Raw genomic sequence first — 22,316 nt, forward strand, 5'->3', positions numbered from 1 at the left:
TATGACATAATTCATCCAAAATCGATAGGCTGCTGGTCCGAGATATGATGAATGCACATGCAAATTTGGAGCAGATTGAACCTCGCTTTCGTGAGATATCCAGGCATCTAACAGACAAACAAACAGACAAATACCTATCAACATAATTACCGATCAAGATCGATAGGTAATTACTCACCCTAGGTTTTCCATCGTTTCCAAACTCGCATATGCAATGAGCTTCGTCAGAATTATCCTCACAATCCGGGTCCTGATCACACCACCAGGTGGCAAAAATACATTCCGATGTGTTCAAGCATTTTCGCTCGTTCTGAGAGCAGGTGCCGACTGTGGGAAATATGTACATGAAGTTATGGCAGTGTTAAGGAGACTTGAATGAATTACTCTACTCGGGCCACCTTTTTCAAAGACTCAATGTGAGTCATTGCTAAGAAAAGGAAATTATTATCTTGTTGCAGCAAAAACTACAACGAAAAATATGTGTCAAACTAATATTTATACATTTCACTGCGTTCATGAAATCCACTATGACTGAGACTTGACTTGTGACCCAAAACAACAAAAACAATTTTTTATTTTAAAGAATTTGAGCACTCGAATCAGAATTACAGGAAACTCAGCTATATGAGCAAATTATTCACTGACATCCCAAGAAATATCGAAACTATATTAAATTATGATTGTGTATTATGCAACATATTGTTGGTGGAGCGAGTCAAATTGAAAGTGCCGATGTATGATTTCCATATGAGGGCCTCTAGCACCTGTGGCCATACCTTTACAGTTTGCCTCGTCACTGCCGTCCATACAGTCCGGGTCGCCATCACATTTCCAACTTTTTGATATGCATTTACCCCCACCTACAGCCGAAGATGCGCCGGAGCCGCACGTAAATTCTTCCTGTGGGTTACATTCTCTTATGGTTGGTGAATTATCCTCTTCAGAACAATCTAACTCATCAGAGTTATCGACTATGAAAAAAAGAATGATATAGAACAGTGCTTTTCAACCCAAATACAGTATACCCTATTTGCTCGTTTTGTAGCCCGGGCCCATATTTTTTAAACCAACTCACTAACCGGGCCCTTATTCAAACCGGTCCTTATTCAAGCACGGGCGCTTGTTATTTTCGTTCGTTACAATAATTAATATATTGTTATTTCCAGTTCCCAATTATGATTTAAACGAGAATAACAAAAATTTTGACTTTTTCCACGCACCGCAGGTACAAATTCGCAGAAGAAAAAAAGTTTTGCTACGTCCTATCAATATTGAAACGACGGTGCGTCGCGACGCCCAGTTTGAGAACCATGGCGTTACGTAATCAATGCTATCTGTTATGAACTTGGACGCCTTGGACGGCGAGAGTGTTATCTACTGGCGCTTAAAATTCAACAGCGTTGTGACGAAAGCGCTTCTTATTTCCTATTGTTCTCTACCACTGAAAAATCAGCTTTTACATCGGGCGGGTATTCAAGCACCGGCCCTTAGTCAATTTTATGTTCTGTTCACACGGGCGGCTATTCAAACGGGCCCTTAATCAAGATCGGGGGGTAAAACGAGCATATACGGCACCCAAGTGTATACCAGACCATAAGTTGGGTATACAACTGATAAAGGGTATACAAAGGGTGTACAGCCTAAGTCAAGGATTCTAAACTCTCATAAAATAAATTATGAAATATTCAAGCGAAGGCAACAATGCAAACGTGGAGCACATGAAATATAAAATGTCATTGATAAAGCGGTCACGTGTCTGGCTTGGTGATTTCTGCTGCCATGCACTTCGTTTGCTTTAGAATGAACATTATTCCTGTTGACGTTAAAGCCGACAGTCAAATTTATAACTTGCGGACACTAGCCTATTAGATTGCATGATGATATTGCAGTACAATATGTGCTTGAAATTTAATGTTTATTTAAGCCTTAAATAAACATCGGTATTTGTAAGGTATACAAAGTTCTTGAAAATTTGTAAAAGGTATACCACGATGAAAAAGGTTGAAGAACACTGAGAATAGAAAATTATTGTGAGAGCAATTAGGGATTCTTCCTAGTTTCATAGCTTGATAAGATTATTTAACAGAGTGTTTTCATTTTGTTAAGGATGAATTATTTGGACATAATGGGATTTAGAACAACGCTATAAATACCACTGGAATGATAAACAGGGGGCTATCAGTGCTAAAAGTCTTCGGAAAAGGGCCAAAGTCCTGAAAGGTTGGGAACTACTGACTTGGAATAAACCATAAACGAGAATATCGGTCAGAGACCGAAGACTTATCGATCGAAAGTTAGGAGATCCCCCAAAACAGCGCTCTTACTCCATAGTGACACCTTGTGTCCCATCACAAATTAATTAATTACTCGCTAATTTACGACATAATTCGCCCCAAATCAATAGGCTTCTGGTCCGAGATAAGATGAATGCACATGCAAAATCTGGAGCAGATTCAATCTCGCTTTCGTGAGATATCGCGTGCATCTAACAGACATACAGACATACATACAGACAGACAAATACCTATCAACATACTTACCAATTAAAATCGATAAGTAATAAACATACCACAATCATTAGCTCCATCACATCTCCATCTTGATGGAATGCATTCCCAGTTTGCGCATCGGAACTCAAATGGAGATTCACATCCATAATTACAACCTGAAAATAGAAGCATTTGGGTTAGGAGTGAACAAAAAGGATTTGGTGCTCCTGAAGTATGTGCACCAAGATGTCGCATAACCTGGACCATAACCTGAGTTCAGGTTTTGCGCCATCTTGGTGCGCATACTTCAGGAGGTCCAAAACTTTTTATGCTGGTCAATGTTACCAATTAAATGGATGTTTTCTGCAACCATCGTGGTGGAGCTGATATAGAGCCACTATGGCAGAGCTACTCAACTATTTTTACCGAAGATCCACATACAAAACTTCAAAAATATTTGGGTCCAGTCTTTCCTGGAATTATATTTCGGCATCCTTAAACACGCACCCCTCGGCCGACTAATGATTATTAGCTAATCAAGACTGTTTATCATGGCGTTATAGTTCTTTTCATATAATATTTAAATCTATAAAAGTGATTTTGTAAAAAAAAAAGGTTCGGATGCGGGCCAAAAGACTGATTTGAGACTAATCTGCAAAACATCCGTTAAAGTCTGATTTGAGACTAATCTGCAAAACATCCAATAGAGTCTGATTTGAGGCTAATTTTCAAAATTTTCAATAGAGTCTGGTTTGAGGTTAATTCGCAATACACCAGTTAACGTCTGATTTGAGGCTAATTTGCAGAAGATCCCATAAAGTCTGATTTGAGTCTAATTTTCTAAGAAACATTCAAGAGATTCTGATTTTAGTCTTATTTTCTACAAACAAAAAGAGGAGTACCTGCTGAAACATCTTCATCACTGTTGTCCACACAGTCATTTTCCTCATCACATTTCCATGAGCTAGGAATGCACATACCGGTATTGCATTTGAAGTCAGTTGTGTTATTGCAACCAGTGAAGGCTGGAAAAAGAAGGAAATGTTAGTGTTGCAGGCACTAAAAGAATCCAGCGCTCCAGAAGTGTGTGTACCGATATGGGGGTAAATAATTTTGTTCGCCTACTTTACATCAAGTTGTGTAAAGGGACTGAAACCTATGGGCAGGGGGTATATTCGCTTGGCTAACACAGACAGTCCCCAAACTTGAAATGGAACTAAAATAGGGAAAATCGGAATAAAATTATGCCCTTACCCTAACCTGGTACACACACTACAGGGGTACCCAAAATTCAACCTCGCATACAATTCTCTGTTAAAATCTTTTTTTTTCAAATTTTACATCTTTAGTTCAGAACGCTAGCAGGCTCCAGAAGTATGTGTACCAATATGGAGGTAAATAATTTTGTTCGCCTACTTTACATCAAGTTGTGTAAAGGGACTGAAACCTATGGGCAGGGGGTATATTCACTTGGCTAACACAGACAGTCCCCAAACTTGTAATAGAACTAAAATAAGGGAAAATCTGAATAAAATTATGCCCTAACCCTAACTGGGTACACACACTACAGGGGTACCCAAAATTCAACCTCGCATACAATCTTCGTTAAAATCTTTTTTTTTCAAATTTTACATCTTTAGTTCAGAACAAGGTCCTGTGTAAGCAAACTACCAAGTAACAAGCTAACATGGCTTGGAAGAAGTGAAATTTTTATGAATTGACTCAACAGGTTAATTTAATACACTCGGGGTAAGGTGGTAGGCAGTGACACAACCAAGAATTTTCAAGGGGGGGTTGACATTTCTAATTGCCAAGTTAGACGGTGACAGCTAGCAGGACGACCAAAACCCGAAAAACATGGGCCCGCCCCTGGCGTACTTTGCGTACTTTGTGGAAAACAACTTGCTAATCAAGCAATGGTTCCAAGCAAACTTATAAGGCATTTAAAAACAAAACATCCCACTTTTTCTGGCAAGAATAAGGATTTCTTTCAACGAATATTGAGTCAAAATAAAAAGCCAAAGCACTTTATGAAATCAACTTTCACAGTCTCGGAAAAAGCAGTAGAAGCTAGCTATCACGTTGCCAAATTAATTGCTCGACAAAAAAAGCCGCATAATATCGGAGAAGAACTCATAAAACCAGCCTGCCTAGAAGTTGTCGGATTAATGCTTGGACAGAAGGAAGCTGAAGAAGTCAGGAAAGTGTCGTTGTCCGTCCGCCCGGGGCACGCCCCTGGCGATAGGCACAAAATTTTAGCTCAGATGTGGAATCTGATATGCCACACTTTTTTGCATCATGTAAGACTCCACCCCCAAACATCTCCTTCGGGAAGTTCCATACATGGGCGATTCCCTCTGTGGAATCTTATACCAAGACAAAATTCAACGTCAATCCCAGTTCACAATAACATGATGTAAACAGGAAATCCAAAAAATCTGTTCGATTTGATAGTAATAATAATTGTGAGTTTGAATAAATTTTATTGTATGATAAATAAGAACTACAAGCACAATAAGAACTATCAATAAACAAATTTTTAATTTTATGAGATGCAATGAGGAAATAAATCCATATTCTATTCGAGAGATGTATCACTGCTTGATGTATCATTATAAAAAGTACCATCCGCTCAGTTTTTCAACTTTCTAAAAATATGTGCGGCCCACCAATGACTTGCAACCTTAATTTTGGCCCGCGAGCGACAAAAGGTTGCCGACCTCTGCCCTAACCCAATTTATTACACCCACACTTACTACAATTCGCCTCTTCATCCGATCCATCTCCACAATCGTTATCAAGATCACAGACCCATTCCTTGAGAATGCACGCGCCGTTGTCGCAAAGGAATTGAGAATCGAGGCAACTTCTTGTCCTTGAATTGCACAGTTCTGGGTCCTCATCTTCACCCCCTTTAGGACAATCTTTATCGTTGTCGCAAACCCATTGGGTGAGGATACATATACCGGCTTCTTGGCATTTGAATCGATCTTCCCCGCATGTTGAGTTTTCTGTGAATAAAAATAGTATCGTTAAGGTGAAATAGTTGAATATTTCGGTTAATACAACGTTTTTCAACAAATTACTCCCTTTGTGTCTCTTTTTCTCCCTTGGGTGGATTGATATTTATTAAAATAATACTGAAAACTATACAATATTAGTAAAAATTAGCAAATACAAAGCGCTTTTTCAGTATTTTCACCCTAAAACAACAAAACTCATTCTGGTGAGGGGAGCTTAACATACAATTATTATTACTATAAAATCGAGCAAAGTAAGTTCTGATTGTTATTGCTAGAATAGAACGAACTTTTCTGGGAACTCAATATGACAAAAACTCACGGCAAGTTTCCCAATCCTCATCACTTTTATCCGAGCAATCGTTTTCTCCGTCGCATTTCCATTGACTCATTATACAATGGCCGCTGTTGCAGGCAAAGTATCCTTTATCCTTGCATAGCGGAGGAGCAGTATAATTCTTTTTATCTGTAAGAATAGAGTCTATGTCATGTTTTTTCTCACTTTAAGCAGGGCTCTATACAAACTGATATGTGTTGAGGTACTATTTTGGGGAGCCATAATCTTTCTTTTTGGCAATGCAATTCATACCACACATGGTGGAGTGATGGGGGCCAAAGAGACTTCTACGTTTAAAGCCAACATAGTTGAGTCTAATGCTCTGTCCATCAGATCATCAGGTTTATCACAAGTAATGATGGACATTCAGCTAGTAATTCAACGACATTGCACGAACCTTAAGAGTGGGATAATCAATGCCTCTTGTTTTTTGCAGCAAATGGGTATCATGCACTCAAGCGACAGATCTATATTTGGTGTTTCGCGAATTATGTATTAGATTAATATACAGCGTGTCTTACATAGTGAAATACAAACATTTTGTGAAATGAGAGAACCAGTTATTAGGTCGTTCAATACAAAGGTAAATTTCCCAAACTGGGGGCAGTGGCTCCTCAAGAGGGCTACAGAGCAGTTGAAGAAGGGCCACAAGGCGAAGCGCAAAACATTCTTTGCTTTTCCCTTTAAAAGAAAGCTCCCCGTTCTTCCTAGTTACTTATCGATCTTGATCGGTAAGTATGTTGATAGGTATTTGTCCGTTAGACTCACACGATATCTCACAAAAGCGAGGTTCAATCTGCTCCAGATTTTTCATGTGCATTCATCATATCTCGTACCAGAAGCCTATTGATTTTGGATGGATTATGTCGTATAATTAGCGAGTTATTAATTAATTAGTGATGGGACACACAGTGTCACTATGGAGTAAGACCACTAGTTTGGGATCCCCTAACGTTCGATCGATAAGTCTTCGGTTTCCAACCGAATTCTAGTTTCATTGCTTGATAATGTTATTTCACATTTAATGTGTTTTCACTTTGTTGAGCATGAATTGTTTAAACATAATAGGATTTGGAATCTATCAATCAAAATACCACTTTGAATACAACTGGAATGATAAACGAGGGCCATTAGGGCTATAAGCTTCCAGAAGGGGCCACGAGCCACAAAAGGTTGAAAACCACTACATTAAAGGAATATCCTGTAAAACGGCCAGCGGGCCGCATGCGGCCCGCTAGATGCTTCTGTGCGGCCCGCGGGTGATTTGGAAACACGCCACTTCCCGGGTCTAACAATCAAAGCCGGCATTGTTATGCAAGCGCGCCGCTACTCCCATCATATTCGAAATCATGAGATTTATGTTTTGCACTAGTTTCAATAAATATCGAACTTTGAAATCGTGAAATTGGTGTCCCTTCGCGGCCCCTAAAATTCGTCGCTCGACCCGCGTTTGGGAAACCCTGATTTAGATACCTCAGTATTCAGACTGAATCGTGCTTAAAACAATATCGGTATACAATCTCACTCCCATTAATGCATATTAGCAACCTATTAATAACCCCATTATTTTTTACTAGCAGTTTATGAAACTGAAGTTTCTTTTTTGTGGTAAAGTTTGCGGCCCGCCGGGCCATCAGATTTATGCTTGCGGCCCTCGTGCTAATTTGAGTTATGCAGGCCTGCTATAAAACATACCAACACATGTCTTCCGGTCAGACAATAACTCTCTGTTATCCGGGCATCGACAGACGTATCCCTCCCCAACAGGGACTGGAAGACAAAGATCACTACAAGGTTTGGAAGAACATTTTGTCACCCCTTTGCGCTGGTCCAAGTCAAATACAACAGCCTGGAAAATAAAACGAAATTGTTGAAGGTGAAGTAAGTAGTTACAATAACAGACTCGTGCATATTCCTGGTAATATGACGATCACCATCTCCAGATCGCATGTGGATTGTTGTCAAAGCTGAGTGATACCACCAAGTATAAACACAATTAATATGCATCAGATACATTATCTTGTGTAGAAACCATGTCTCATGTTAATCTGTAATCACTAACGCACAAATCGACACCAAAATTTTGGTACTCCCGAAGTATGTGTACCGTAGGCCAAAATTATATTCAGATTTTCCTTTTTTTAGTATTATTACGAGTTCGGGGAATGTCTGTGTTAACCAAATGAATATACCGCCTTGCCCATAGGATTCAGTTACTTTACACGACTTGATGAAAAATAGGCAAATTAAATTAGTAACTTCTATACTGGTGAACACACTTCTGGAGCGCCAAGATTTTTTTTTGTCTCGATAGCTGGCATTTGTAATAGCTTGTGATTTTACTCAGAGATTAATTCCTTTATTTCTGAGCGAGTGCCCTCAAACTTTATTCGGGCAAATTACCTCAAAAATAAAAAAAAAACCCGAGGTTCCCCCAAACCCAAGTTGAAAACCTCTGGTCCCTGCAATGGAAGGGTTTGATTTTATCTGGGTAATCAAGACAAGAGAGCTATGCTCAAATATATGGACACGTAGAGCCACCCAATGGCAATAATTTTGATGACGTCATAGCAAAAAAAAAAGTAATAGCCTTCTGGAGAAAAATTTTATCTTTAACCACTAAAAATTTCAAAGCAATTGGTCCAGTATTCGAAGAGAAAAGCGATTTTTTAATGATAATGACGAAAGAAAATAACAATAACAACAAAATTTTGAAACGATCGGCCACTAAACGTGTCCGAAAATAGGTCGAAAATTCTTGCTTCAGTGATTCAAGTTCACTCACCCCGTATAATTGTGTATCATAAAACTGCATAACTTTAGAATCTCTCTTCGTGAGATTCTTTCCGCTATCCAGCACTCCAAGATTTAATCGCATCAGGTACCCAGTACGATATTCTGTCCAAAATAAAAATTTATTTTCCGCTCCGTCATTATAAACTGCAAGTCCAAATGGATGAACAAGATCGCCAAATTTTCCACTGTAAATGATCTGGAATGGAAATGAAATAAAATTTTATAATGCGGCGCGCCGGTGTGGCTCATCGTGCTAAGCGTTAGCGTTGATTACTCTGCGTGGATTCGCAGGTTTGAATCCCATGCAGGGATAGTTATGTGCGAGCAGATTGCTTGAGTCCTTACAGCCATTGAGTGTTTGCTTGAGTGGTCGGTAACGGCTTCACCACCGCCAAGTTCATGCTTTCAAAAACAAATAGCTGACAAACGTGAATATCGGTCAGAAACCGAAGACTTATCGATCGAAAGTTAGGGGATCCCCAAAACAGCGCTCTTACTCCATAGTGACACCTTGTGTCCCATCACTAATTAATTAATATCTCGCTAATTATACGACATAATTCATCCAAAATCAATAGGCTTCTGATTCGAGATATGATGAATGCATATGCAAAATTTGGAGCGGATTCATCCTCGCTTTCGCGAGATATCGCGTGTATCCAACAGACAAACAAACAGACAAATACCGAGATCGATAAGTAATCAACTGTTTATTCTCCACATTCAAGCCAACCAGAGTGAAAAAAAATGGGTTACAGACAAAGAATTGAACAAATTATATGCATATTATTTACACTAATGTAATCATCGCAAATGGTATCTAATGGAGACCAGTGCTTGTGGCCTCCAGGAAACCACTATGTGGCCCAGCGCTAGGCATTCTCAAAAGAAAGCAGCTAAAAACATATAACATCAAAATTTTGTTTTAGTTTAATTGTGGCAAGATCAGGCGGGGTGATTGAATTACCCAACGAGCCGTAGTTTGCTCATATAAGGCTTTATTCAACTTAAATTTAAAGCACTCTTAGAATGAATCTAAAGTAAAATATAACACAAGTAAATGTTATTAAACAAGAAAACAAATAACGAATTGGTGATGCTAACAGTAAGCGGCCCAATAGTCTAATGAACAAAATTGAGAGAATTAACACACTACAGCATAGTGATGATTGGTGTCTGATTTAAAATGCTATAGCGATCATCGCTTGAGTGCACCGTATAAACAAATAGATACATTGAGTTGCATTTTCAAGTTATCACACTCCATACTATGGGCTGTGTTTGCTAATCCAGAGACCAGGGGCATCAGGTGCAGGGCAGAGAATTTGAGGGTTTCGCAGTCTGAGTTTGGTCTGTTTTTATTGCTTTTGAAGCAGGAGTCATTATTTTAAGAGTCAGCTCCCAACTCCCCAGAGTCAAATTATAATTTTCCAAAGAGCGTTGAGTTTATTAAGTTTTTGGGATCAAAATTATGTTTTCTCAGAAATGGAATCGGACTAGACTTACAAAGCCCTGCTAAGCAGCTCACAGAAGAGGTTAATCAAGCATAACATTACAGAATTATGATGACCCACCTTCCTATCTCTGCGGTTTATATGTTGTCTTTCGATTCTGTCAAAATGTCCATCAGCCCAATACACATAATTTGTCTTGTAGTCAATTGTGAGGCCGTTAGGCCATAAAATATTTGGCCCTAAAAAGGAAAAAAATTTTGAGTGTATCAACTAAAAACACTTTAGTTTACTTATAAATATGACAGAAAAATTGTGAATTCTGAAAAATTACTTGAGAGACTACGGGCAAATTTTATTAAATATTCAAAAAACATTCAAAAACCGATAGACAATAATAACTGATAGTTTCTTTTTCATAACACGCATGTAAAACACGAAAAAAATCTGCTGAGAGCATCTGGATAACCACATACCACTGCCTGACATTGTCCTCCCCGCTCTCAAAACCCACAATTACTACTATTAAACTCACCCGAAACAAAAACATCCCTGTTAGAACCGTCCATCCAAGCTTTTTCAATCTGTCCAAACTTTCCTGGCAATTCCTGGTCTTTCCAGTCTGTCCAGAACATGATACTGAAAACAGAGTAAATTAAGATTAACCCAAAAAAATTGGCGCTCCTGAAGTATGTGAACCAAGATGACGGACACCAGAACGTAGTGTTTGTAACGGGTTAAGGTTAGGCCATGATTCCAATTTCCCTTATTTTAGTTCTATTACAAGTTCGGGGACTAGTCAAGTGATTCCCGTAGTATTTGTACCTTGAATTATTACCTACTATATTCCGGTGTCCGCCATCTTGGTTCACATACTTCAGGAGTACCAATGTCTGTACAGACATTTGGTAAAAATAGTTGAGTAGCCCTGATCTATACTATATTTTTGATGAAATTATCACTCTAAACAAGGCCTTGACTCAGCTGTAAACTGTGTGTTTTGTTCAGTTAATTGTGCATAATCTTCGGCGCTCCGAAGTATGTGCACTAAGATGGCACACAACCTGAACCCTAACCTGGTACACATACTATGTCCAGGTTGTGCGCCATCTTGATGCACATACTTCGGGAGCTCCTAATCTTGTTACAGCAGCGATTTTAAATTTTAAAAATATTCTTTACATTTTCGTACTTTCCTCTCCAAGAGATGAATGAACCAGATTTATTTTTTAAGGCCAAGATACACATTTGAAATACCGGCTCAAATGGTCAGTGAATTCATCTCATCAAATAAAAAAATTTAAAATTTAAAAAATAATATTTGTACCCTTTTGCAGGATGTAAAGCAATAGTTCTGATATGAGTTACGTTCCCTTCGACTATAACTTTGCGAATGTAGTGCTTCGATTCTGAAAAATATAAATTTATATTTTTCATTTTGTATGTATACATAGCTCTAAACAAGGCACTGGTTAGAAAGCAAGTCCTGTAGTCGTTAAAGTAATATCAAATTGATCGCTGTTTCAAATTGTGTTCTAGAGGTAGGTATCTATTACGAAATGCCAAATGTTTGCTTAGTGACATGATTTTAAGACGTTTTCCCTATTTTCTTGGTAAAAAAATAATAAAAACAATAAAATTCTGAAATGAACAATTTGGAGAAAATACTTCGGCAATCATGAAAACACCTTGATGATTATCTTATAAAACTTGAAGACTTTTTTGAATTTTTAGACTTTAGATAGAACAACAAAAGTATTTTTTCACAAAATAGAGAAACAAAATATTAGACTAGCTCATTGCTCACGAGTTGAATTGGATCAGTTTAATTTGCTACAGAAAGTTATAATCCATCAGATTATGCTATCCTTATTTATTTATCTATAGACTATTATCTCCTTTAAGCATCCTTGTATCAATGGCTACATGCGGATCCTAAGTAGGATGTAAACAAAGAGAAAGGTATTGTAGTTCAGTACACAATACTCGCTACTGCCATAGTGTGTGTACCAGGTTATGGTTAGGCCACAATTTTAATCCGATTTTCCTTATTTTAGTTCTATGATGAGTTTGGAGACTGTCTGTGTTAGCCAAGTGAATATATCCCCTGCCCATAGGCTTCAGCCCCTTTAGACAACTTGATGTAAAGTTGACGGACAGAATTAGTTACCTCCATATTGGTCCACATACTTCTGGAGCGCCCAATACTATGGTACTTCCTAGAGAGTAAAAATCATCATATTCTTACCAGTAGTGTTAGTTGAATCCTGGTATCCATTTGGGTTAGTTAAATTCGCTACAGAAATAGTTTTGAATCCATCGTCGGTCCAATACAGATTACCGCTCATCCAGTCGATGGCAAGACCTTCACAAGTATGGATGCCACTGCTGAAGATAATCTGAAAATATAGAAAAGGAACATTTAGCAACATGGCCCAGTAACCAGGGCACAGAGCAGTTGAAAGGGGGCCCCACTGCAAGCGCAATCTTACTTTTCACTTTACAAGAAAACTCCCAATTCCTCCTAGTTCAATTGCTTGATGAATTTATTTCACAGGGTGTTTTCATTTTGTAAAGCATGAACTGTTTGAACATAATAACACTATAAAATAAAACAGGGGGCAATGAGTTCTAAAAACCTCCGTAAGGGGGCCGGCCATGAGCGATAAAAGGTTGGAAACCACTGATTAAACAGTGTGAACAAGAGTGCAATTTTCAAATACTTAAACATTGAAACAAGAATATTATCGAATGTTATATGAAAGCGTACCCGGTGTCATAGTAAAGTGTTACCATACATTAAAATGAAAAAGCAAAATTCTGGGTGAATTATAAGACCCCATAACACTCAAATTTTTTTTTAAATAAATGACAGTGCCCTCAAAAGACTTCTGCCATCTCACGGTACTGAAAAGTTAGAAACTAATCCAAGAAAAGGGATTTTGGTACACCAACAGAAATAACAATCTTAACGATTTGAACAACAATTTTGCAAAACGACTCATATGTAAACTTAGTGTCCAATAAATAATGGAAGTCCATTGGAAAATGCTAGAATAACACACCTCATCTACTAAGCTCCCAATCTTCCGTTTCGCAATGACAAATCTTGTCGTGTCTGAGAAAACGACCCAGCGATCACCGGAACTATCACTGTTTATGAGATAAAAAATAAAAACGTTCAAACCAAAATCAGTTTCGAAGAATATGAGAATCACACATAAAGTAAAAAGTTAATAGGTTACCCAACTTCAAAAAAATATTTATCATAAAACTGAACAATCTTTCAATTTACAGTGCCATGATATGAATTATAAACAAACTATACATCGGGGGTTCCCAAGCTTTTTTCAGGACGACCCCAAGAAGAACTTTCAAGCATCCAGTGCGACCCCAGGTCAATATATATATTTTTCATGAAACTTTAGTTTAGAATTTCTTTCACTGGACTTTTGAGTTTGGTCATGTGGTGATATTAAGTAAAATAAGCTAAAACCAAACAGTGATGTCACAATAAGCACGTACATTTTCTATAGCATAAGCATAGAGCGACGCTTATGAGCCTGTTTTACAGTAAGCCATGATACAAACTGCTAAATTTAACACGGTTTGTCAAATCTTAGATGATTTGTGTATCCATCCTCCACCATACCTCAGCGACCCCACCGACCCCATGACCTGTTTGCGGCCCTACCTACTTATCACTCCGACCCAATTTGGGGTCGCGACCCCTGGTTTGGGAACCTCTGCTATACATTATGGACAGGGTTGTCCAAAACGAATCGAATATCAAAGTATTCGAATACCTTTTCGGCTGGTTTTCGAATAATTCCGAATAATAGCCTTGATGTATTCAATATAGTGAACTATTAGATATTGGCCGTCCCTGGTAATAAACTATATAAAACAAGTCAATCACTACAAATGTACTCACTTGTAATAGTCGATTGCTTTAGGATTTTGTAAGTTCTCGATGGGAACAATAGGCTCGATGGTATGTTCTGGTTTGAACATGTTGACAGCTTTTATTTCGCCTGGTCTGGTCTTCCCAATTAACAAGAATTTTTGTTCTTCTTTTGGCTCTAGAAAAAAATGGGATGATTATTCAATAAAAATTAGCCATGGTGGTATGCAAAGTCTGTGTCAATTTCTTCAATACTTTTGAAATTCACAATGGGATAAATGGGAGAATAAAGGATGGACCCATATGGGTAGAGGATGTTTAACCAGAGATCCCCCACAATAGTTAAGTGTTATGATTCCTTAGATTAGAATGTTGAAAATTTCGAATCAGACTCTCAAACCCACTACAGAAGTTTCCAAGGGTTAGGGTTAGTATGGGTTCAAATATCCGTAAAACAACAAAAATTTTCATAGGTGCAATGGTGTGCAGGTGCAATCGTCGTGGGTTCAAATGTACGTGGGTTCAAATGTAATGGAACCCTGTAAATATTGTTCATAAAATATAACTCTATATGTCACACTTACATGGCCCGCCAGTCCAGGTATGCGAAATTTTTGGCCCCTGGTTCAAAACCCGTGCCCCCCACCCCTGCTCTGAGATATACTACAGAAGTTTCCAACTTACGTTTACATGACAATCCGTCATACTCCAAAATATACCCGGCTCTGCAAAAGCATGAAGCCTCTCTTGAACTGCTTCCAAGAAGACAAATGTGCTGGCATTTTAGTGTTTTACATGCATTTTCATTGTCTGGTACTGTAGAGAAATAAAGAAAATATAGCTTATTAAACTAAATAAAATTCCAAAAGCTTGACAGTGGGGCGCACAGTCCTTCTACAACTTAAAGATTAAACTTAGTTATGTAACAGTATGTGTTCCAGAAATACATTTGTGTTAGTGTGCAGCAAGATTCTTAAATCACTCAGAATAGATCTGCATACTTCATGTATTACTGAACAAAATATGCACACTGAGGGTAGAGAGTAGGACACATTAATGTCCACGAATAAAAGTATTGCAACAAATTATGACGCAACTCTTATCACTGTGTTAATTACAACTAACGACACATTCGGCAAGTAAATGACATGTGTTTTTGCTAACTACCACAAAACAAACGACCTACAACAGCCATTGTTATGACATACATTCATGCGCAGATAGTAATTTATGCTTTAAAAGTCAGTCAATAGTTTATTTTTTCACATAGTGAAAAAACGAAAGTGTACAAACAGAAAGATAAAATGATAAATAATGTATTTCAACATGAAGAGAGACGCGATGGACCAGTAATGGCATCACCTATAAGGGAGTCTAACATAGAATCATACAAAAAAAAAAAAAGACGAACAATATTTACTAACAGAAATTGGCCATTTGAAATGGTTAAGCGACCTTTAAAAGTGAAGTCGTTCGGAGACCATAAAAATTTGTGCGTAGGCTGCAGTTTGCCAACAACTGACTTAGAACAGTTACCTGGAGGTTGTTTAGTATCATGTACTATATGTAAACTGCCAGGCTGCTTCAAGCCTTTATAAAGAGTCGTAACTTTAGTTTTGGTTAGTCGGAGAGATGGCGCTCCACCGTTCCATACGTTCACCTTTACTATGCTGTGGTTTTGCCAGTTGGTTGCATAAAGGTAACCTGAATAGAAGGAAATAACTTGATTATTGATGCCTAAAATGATTACATATGCTTGGAATATTTTTTCATGAAAATTTCTGAAAGCAAAGTCATGTGCACTCACATAAAAATTAAGGAGACTCATCTCTGAGCGAAATTATGACGACCATGAAAATCCAAGAAGCTACTAAAACTATTACAGTGCATACACCGTATATGCTCGTTTCACCGCCTATATTGACTTGGTTTAAATAGCCGCATGTGTGAACAGAACATAAATTAAATAGGGCCGGTGCTTGAATACCCGCCCGGTGTAAAAGCTGATTTTTCAGTGGTAGAGAACATTAGGAAATAAGAAGCGCTTTCGTCACAACGCTGTTGAATTTTAAGCGCCGTAGAGAACACTCACGCCTTAGGCGTCCAATTACATGACAGATAGCATTGATTACGTAACACCATGGTTCTCAAACTAGGCGCCGCGACGCCCAAGTGCGTCGTTTCAATATTGATAGGGCGTCGTACAACTTTTCTTCTTTTGCGAATTTGTACCTGCGGTGCGCGGAAAAAGTCAAAATTTTCTTTACTCTCGTTTAAATCATACTTGAAAACTGGAAATAACAATATATTAATTATTGTAATGATCGAAAAAAACAAGCGCCCGTGCTTGAATAAGGGCCGGTTTGAATAAGGGCCCGGTTAGTGAGTTGGTTGAAAAAAATATGGGCCCGGGCTATAAAAACGAGCAATTACGATATGTATATTTCTAAAACCTGATACCTAACAAAAATGACTGCATTGTTTTGTATACCGGTAGTCATCTACATGTATAGTCTTAGCCATTCGTATTATAAAAGACAAGTCTTTTTTACATCGGAGTAAATGCCCGTAATGTACTGCTATGATAATATAGGTCTCTTGGCATTTAAGGGTTTTCTTTTAAATTTGCTCAGAGATAAGTGTCCTTTAGTTTAATATTTTTTTTTAATGAAATCTGCCTAAAGCAAAGTCACAAGCACTCACATAAAAATTAAGGACACTCATCTCTGAGTAAAATACAGTACAGTGATCTCAGTATACATAGTGTCTCAGTATACATAGCCTCTAAAGTTGATCAGAGATGAGTGTCCTTTATTTTTAAGATAGAGATATATTTAGTTCCGCAAAACAATGTTGTAAAAAAATATCGGGAATTTTGTATAGACTGAGTGCATGTAACTTGTGCATGTAAAGAGTTAAAGAGGTTTGACCCCCAGAATCTGAGGAAATTAGGAACATAATAAAATTGACACCCACCATCAAAGTATGTGATCCTATGTAAGTTCTGCATACTTTCAGATTCAACAATCAGTTTCCTATTCTTTCCATCATAGTCAATCGATTCCACATAATCTAGAAAAAATTAATAAACAAATCAAAGATTATAAACTGCTGGTGGGCAAGGCCGAACCAGAAATATATTAGGATGTTCCACAACTCTTTACATTTCAGTACCTTAGCCATGTTCATCTAAGTCTGGGGTCAGCAACCTTTCGTCGCACGCGGGCCAAAATAAAGGTTGCAAGTCATTGACGAGCCGCACATATTTTTGTTAAAAATGTTAAAAATCGAATGGATGACCGATGAATCACATTTTATCACACAGATCAGAAGTTAAATTTTAAGCAGCGCACGAAGACTGAACATTTGAATATTTTTTGCGCCATTAAACCATTTGCCCTTAGCATCAACTTTTCTGCGTTTTGTTGTCATTTGTCTGAATTATAATTAAATTATAGGCTCATTAAACGAGTAATTGTTACGTTATAATATAATTTAGTCTATGCATAAATTCTTTTGCGTAAAGAATATAATCGCCAAAACAGCTATAATTTGTTACAATAATTCAGTGAAGCGTTGCGGGCCGGATTATATTGCTCCGCGGGCCGTAGGTTGCCGACGTAAGTGAATAAACATAATAAGGGGCTCCCGAAGTATGCGAACCAAGATGGCGGACATCGGAACGTAACATGGGTAACAGGTTAGGGTTAGGCGATAATTTTTTTCCAATTTTCCTTATTTTAGTCCCATTATGAGTTCGAAAACTAGCCAAGAGCCGGTGCTCCCGAAGTATGCGAACCAAGATGGCGGACATCGGAACGTAACCTGGGTAACAGGTTAGGGTTAGGCGATAATTTCTTTCCAATTTTCCTTATTTTAGTCCTATTATCAGTTCGAAGACTAGCCAAGAGCCTCCCGTAGTATTTATACCTAAAATTATGGCCTAACCATAACCTAGTACACATATTACATTCCGATGTCCGCCATCTTGGTTCGCATACTCCGGGAGCCCCCATAATAAATTTGAGTGTCAAGAACTAAATCTTCAAGAACCGCAACATTTTAGACTGGAATTTTTTGGCTGGCTATCGAATTTTTCGAGTACCGAGATTAGACTACCTGCACTGTATCTTTTTCACTTAGCTTTATAAAGCCCAGGACCACAATTTCAGCAAATATATTATAATGAATAAACAGTAACATCTTACTAATATGAGCATCAACGTAGTATATTCGTTTCCCAAATAGATCAAGGGTGACACCGAGTGGTAGAACAATTTTCATTATGACAAGTTGCTTCCGTTCTGCTCCATTCATGTTTATTCTCTCTAATTTCGGAGCGGTTCCATGATCAGTGAAAAAGATTTTCCTAAGAAAATACGAACAATTCTTTTTTTGCATTCAAAAGGAGAAAGAGTTTACAAGTAAAACGAGAGGAAAACAAGCAATAAATTGTGAGAAAGATTTCGCTATTTATCCCAGGGTACAAGAAGGACAATACTACGATTTGAGCAGATGGCAAACTACGTCTGGGTACTTAGCTATTAATTTGTTTCAATTTCGTGGAAGTTAAAAGAGACCAATGAAAAAGAGATAAACGACCTTTAATAATATGAACAGGAAAGAAAAAGGGAGTAAAAACACTCTTATACATAAAATGTGCAGGAGTCTTTGTGCTAGAGGCAGGATCAACACCATTTATACATGAAATGTGGAGGAAAACTAAGTCTGTTAACATGTACACTTCTTCAGAAAAATCTTCAGCAAAACTGGTTTGACGAATCTTCGGGGAACACTGGTTTGAAAAATCTCCGAGGAACACCATTTATACGTGAAATGTGGAGGAAAACAGTCTGTTGAGAGATATCTCCCAAATGAATGGCAATCCTAATTTAACATGATAGATTAAATTGCTGATACTCACCCTTCCTTTGGATCAAGAGCGATACCAGTTGGGTTATTCAGGTTCGAGCTAAGAATCGTTACGCATGTCTTCCCCGTTGGATCACAAACAAATAAGCGGTTGTCAATGTCATCAAGAAAATAAAAGTTCCCTGTAACCCAGTCGAAGGCAATTTGTTCCACATCTGCAAATAAAATAATAGGTGAATGAGTGCAGGTTAAACAATCTTTGGGAACACTGGCACGAAAAATATTTGGGAACACTGAGTCGAAAAATCTTCGGGAACACTGGTTTGAAAAATCTTTAGGAACACTAACTCAAAAAGTTTCGGGGAACACTGATTCATAAAATCTTTGGGAACACTAATGTAAGGGGAACACTGGTTTGGGAAATCTTTGGTGAAAACTCGTTTGGCAATCTTTGAACACTAGCTTAATAAAATCAGATGGGAACACTAGTTTGAAAATCCTCGGAAACCCTGATTCCAAAAATCAGTTGGGAACACTGATGTGAAAAATATCATTAAACTGAAAACATTCATGTGAAAAAAAAAACTAAAAATATCTACAATGAGATTACTAGAAGACAATACCAGAAAATTTTTTCACTTTTAATATTTTGAGATTTTTTATGAAAAATACTGTTAATACTATTAACCCTTTCCATGCGATTTTTATTTTTTATTAAATAATCGTATTTGCTACGCCGATTTTATGCATTTGAACCCCCACAACTAATCGATCGACTAACGAAAAACTAATGATCCTCTGCTGCCCACTGACGGCTCGTTGGAAAGCTTATTTGAAGAGCTTGCAATTGGCGATTAAAAAAACCAAAAGTGGTGGTCTGAGTCACAAACAGGATAGAAAAAAGACATTTATTTTTCTTGGGAGTTGAAACTTCAAACCGTGATAAAAAATAGAAATATTCTCTAAATTCTTTACTGTTACCGCTTCGTGGTTGGCGAACAATAGCATAATATTGCTGTAGCAATTTCGTGATCCAACTCAAAATACTTTGGTAGATGGAAGGGATAATATGTCTTCTATTACCACCCAAAAACACCGAAATTTGCATAAATTTCAAAAACACTCCCTCGTTCCGCCGCAAATAAAATTCCCGTCGTAAACAAAGTGAGATTTACCGTCGCTTATGTTAATGTCGAAGAAGACTTCTTATCAATAAACTAAAACCCGGAAAAACTAGACCAACAGTTTGCGACCGATTGCTAAATAAAACAGTGGAGTACATCAACGTACCCGCCGCAATCTAGCGACTTTTGTCGTGGGTACGTATACGTGCCCACCGCACGGAAAGGGTTAAGTTACCAAAGCACTATGTGAGGAAAAAATTTTTAAAAAAATGTGGAATACAATAACAAACTCTCACTTTGCACAGAGTATAATAAGGGTATCTTCTTTGTGCTTCTTAGTTTATTCAACGGAGCACACACAAAAAAGCTTTCCGATACATCCCTGTATCGATCAATCCAGCAGGCTCTCTTCCCTGCAACATCAGTCACCATAGCAAGCGAAGTATGTGTTCCTCGAATTGCTGTAGAAGGTATTACTTGACCAGTGAGAGAAATTCCCTGTCATTGAAAAAAAATTTTACTGTTTGAGATCGCAAAGTAAAAAAGAAAACTACATTTTGGCTCAATCACCAGCATAATAGATGATAAAAAAAATTACAAGTTAAAACGAATTAGAGAATCTAAATCATTGCCTTTCGAGATTTCACAGCTTGGCTGAAAAGCTGTGCATTGCACATTGTTGCGTCACAATCACAACAACGCTAGATCAGTGAAAATGCACGCTGAGTTTCAATTGGCATTCATTTTCATCTGGTAGTTACTTAGTTTTCCTTTGTTAAAGGATATTGAAAAAAAAACACAAAAACTCGACTGCCATCCAAGTACCCCTGAAAATCTTCTCGTGAACCCAAAAAAAGGGGTTAAAATGGGTACTCCCGAAGTATGTGACCCAAGATGGCTGACACTAAAAGTAGTATGTGTACCAGTTTAGGGTTAAGCCATAATTTATTCCAAAATTTCCTTATTTTAGTTCTATTATGTGTTTGGGGACTAGCCAAGTGACTCCTGTAGTATTTGTACCTGAAAATATGGCCTAACCCTAACCATACTACGTTCCGGTGTCTGTCATCTTGGGTCACATACTTCGGAAGTATCAAAAAATGTACACTATTTGACTTTTTGCATAACAGTAATGATGTATAAATGACACAATTTTAGGATTACCTGACTTTTAATAACTGTAGAAACAACTCAAAATAATCTTTTTTGAATATTATAAATATGTGAATCTTTTTATGTTGAATATAACCCAATTTAGAATAAATTTAGATTCCAAATAATATGCTTGAACAACACTGGTTTAGAGCTGCGCTCTTCAAATTGGGCGTCCCGACACATCAGGGAGTCGCGGTTTGTTTCAAGAACATTATTAAAGTATTGACATGCTAACAGTTTATATAAACATCGATGAACATCAGTAGGTCGCGAAAGGGCTCAAACGGAGTCGCGGTTTGTTTCAAGAACATTATTAAAGTATTGACATGCTAACACTTTATATATAAACATCGATGAATATTCAAGCACAACAGTATGTATAATGAGAGTTATTGTCAATTTTTTTTATTTTTTTAAAATATTTTCTGCGTTATTAAATATTACTTTATTTTAGTTCCTGAGGATCGCAAAAAAATTGGTGATAGGGTCATGATGAAAAAAAATCTATGAAAAATCGACAATAAGTTCTTTCAAGCTATAAAACCTGTAAAAACAGATCCCAAAGCCAAAATCCACCCACAGAAACATGTTTACCATGTTTCAGGTTTAAAATTAACCCATTTTGACAACGCCTACTTTAATATTTATAGATATTGACTAAAACATTCAATAAGTGTCAGAGCTAATGTATCTAAGATGGTATAGTATCGATCGAATGTTCAATAATCCGCCATTCAGCTGCCGAATGCAAACTGATATCGCGGTACTTTAATCCTGAAGACACCAATCAAGGTAATTGCGTTTGCTCTTAATAAAGATATTGACAAGAAGCTATTTATATATATATGCAGGGCTGCAATAACGTCCTGATTTCTAAGATTTGTCCTTATTTTGAAGGTCTTTCTCTTAAAATTATTTTGTCCGTATTTCTAAGAATGTCCTCATTTTGGACACGTGTCATTATTTTTGATAGGTTTTTATTCCTCCAGCATTTCAGCTTGTGTTAATTCAGACTACATAACTAGTTGAGAATCATACTAAATACTAGAACAATTACTGATTAAAAAACATCAAACCTGATTAATATATGTTGAAAACTGACTTCATAACAAAATTTAAAATTGTAAAAGAGACTTTATGGACACCCTGTATCTCCAAATCAAACCTG

At 37.4% G+C, this 22,316-nt stretch overlaps 1 protein-coding gene across 2 annotated transcripts in view; it reads right to left on the reverse strand.

Moving 5' to 3' along the window:
* LOC120329279 (prolow-density lipoprotein receptor-related protein 1-like) overlaps positions 1-22,316 on the reverse strand; it is a 151,017-nt gene that overhangs the window by 113,579 nt on the left and 15,122 nt on the right. For both annotated transcript variants that reach the window (XM_078118342.1, XM_078118341.1), the window contains exons 7-26: positions 20,290-20,491; positions 18,922-19,084; positions 18,206-18,366; positions 16,974-17,069; positions 15,534-15,701; positions 14,682-14,813; positions 14,028-14,175; positions 13,159-13,246; positions 12,342-12,492; positions 11,421-11,502; positions 10,629-10,732; positions 10,217-10,335; positions 8,632-8,838; positions 7,542-7,695; positions 5,832-5,975; positions 5,246-5,500; positions 3,392-3,514; positions 2,570-2,665; positions 777-971; positions 179-327 (exon numbers count right to left, since the gene is read on the reverse strand). In XM_078118342.1, coding sequence (XP_077974468.1) covers positions 179-327; positions 777-971; positions 2,570-2,665; positions 3,392-3,514; positions 5,246-5,500; positions 5,832-5,975; positions 7,542-7,695; positions 8,632-8,838; positions 10,217-10,335; positions 10,629-10,732; positions 11,421-11,502; positions 12,342-12,492; positions 13,159-13,246; positions 14,028-14,175; positions 14,682-14,813; positions 15,534-15,701; positions 16,974-17,069; positions 18,206-18,366; positions 18,922-19,084; positions 20,290-20,491 — 2,937 coding nt within the window. The remainder of the gene's footprint in view (positions 1-178; positions 328-776; positions 972-2,569; positions 2,666-3,391; positions 3,515-5,245; positions 5,501-5,831; positions 5,976-7,541; positions 7,696-8,631; positions 8,839-10,216; positions 10,336-10,628; positions 10,733-11,420; positions 11,503-12,341; positions 12,493-13,158; positions 13,247-14,027; positions 14,176-14,681; positions 14,814-15,533; positions 15,702-16,973; positions 17,070-18,205; positions 18,367-18,921; positions 19,085-20,289; positions 20,492-22,316) is intronic.

The sequence above is a fragment of the Styela clava genome, chromosome 12 (genome assembly GCF_964204865.1).
Source record: "Styela clava chromosome 12, kaStyClav1.hap1.2, whole genome shotgun sequence".
Lineage (NCBI taxonomy): Eukaryota > Metazoa > Chordata > Ascidiacea > Stolidobranchia > Styelidae > Styela > Styela clava.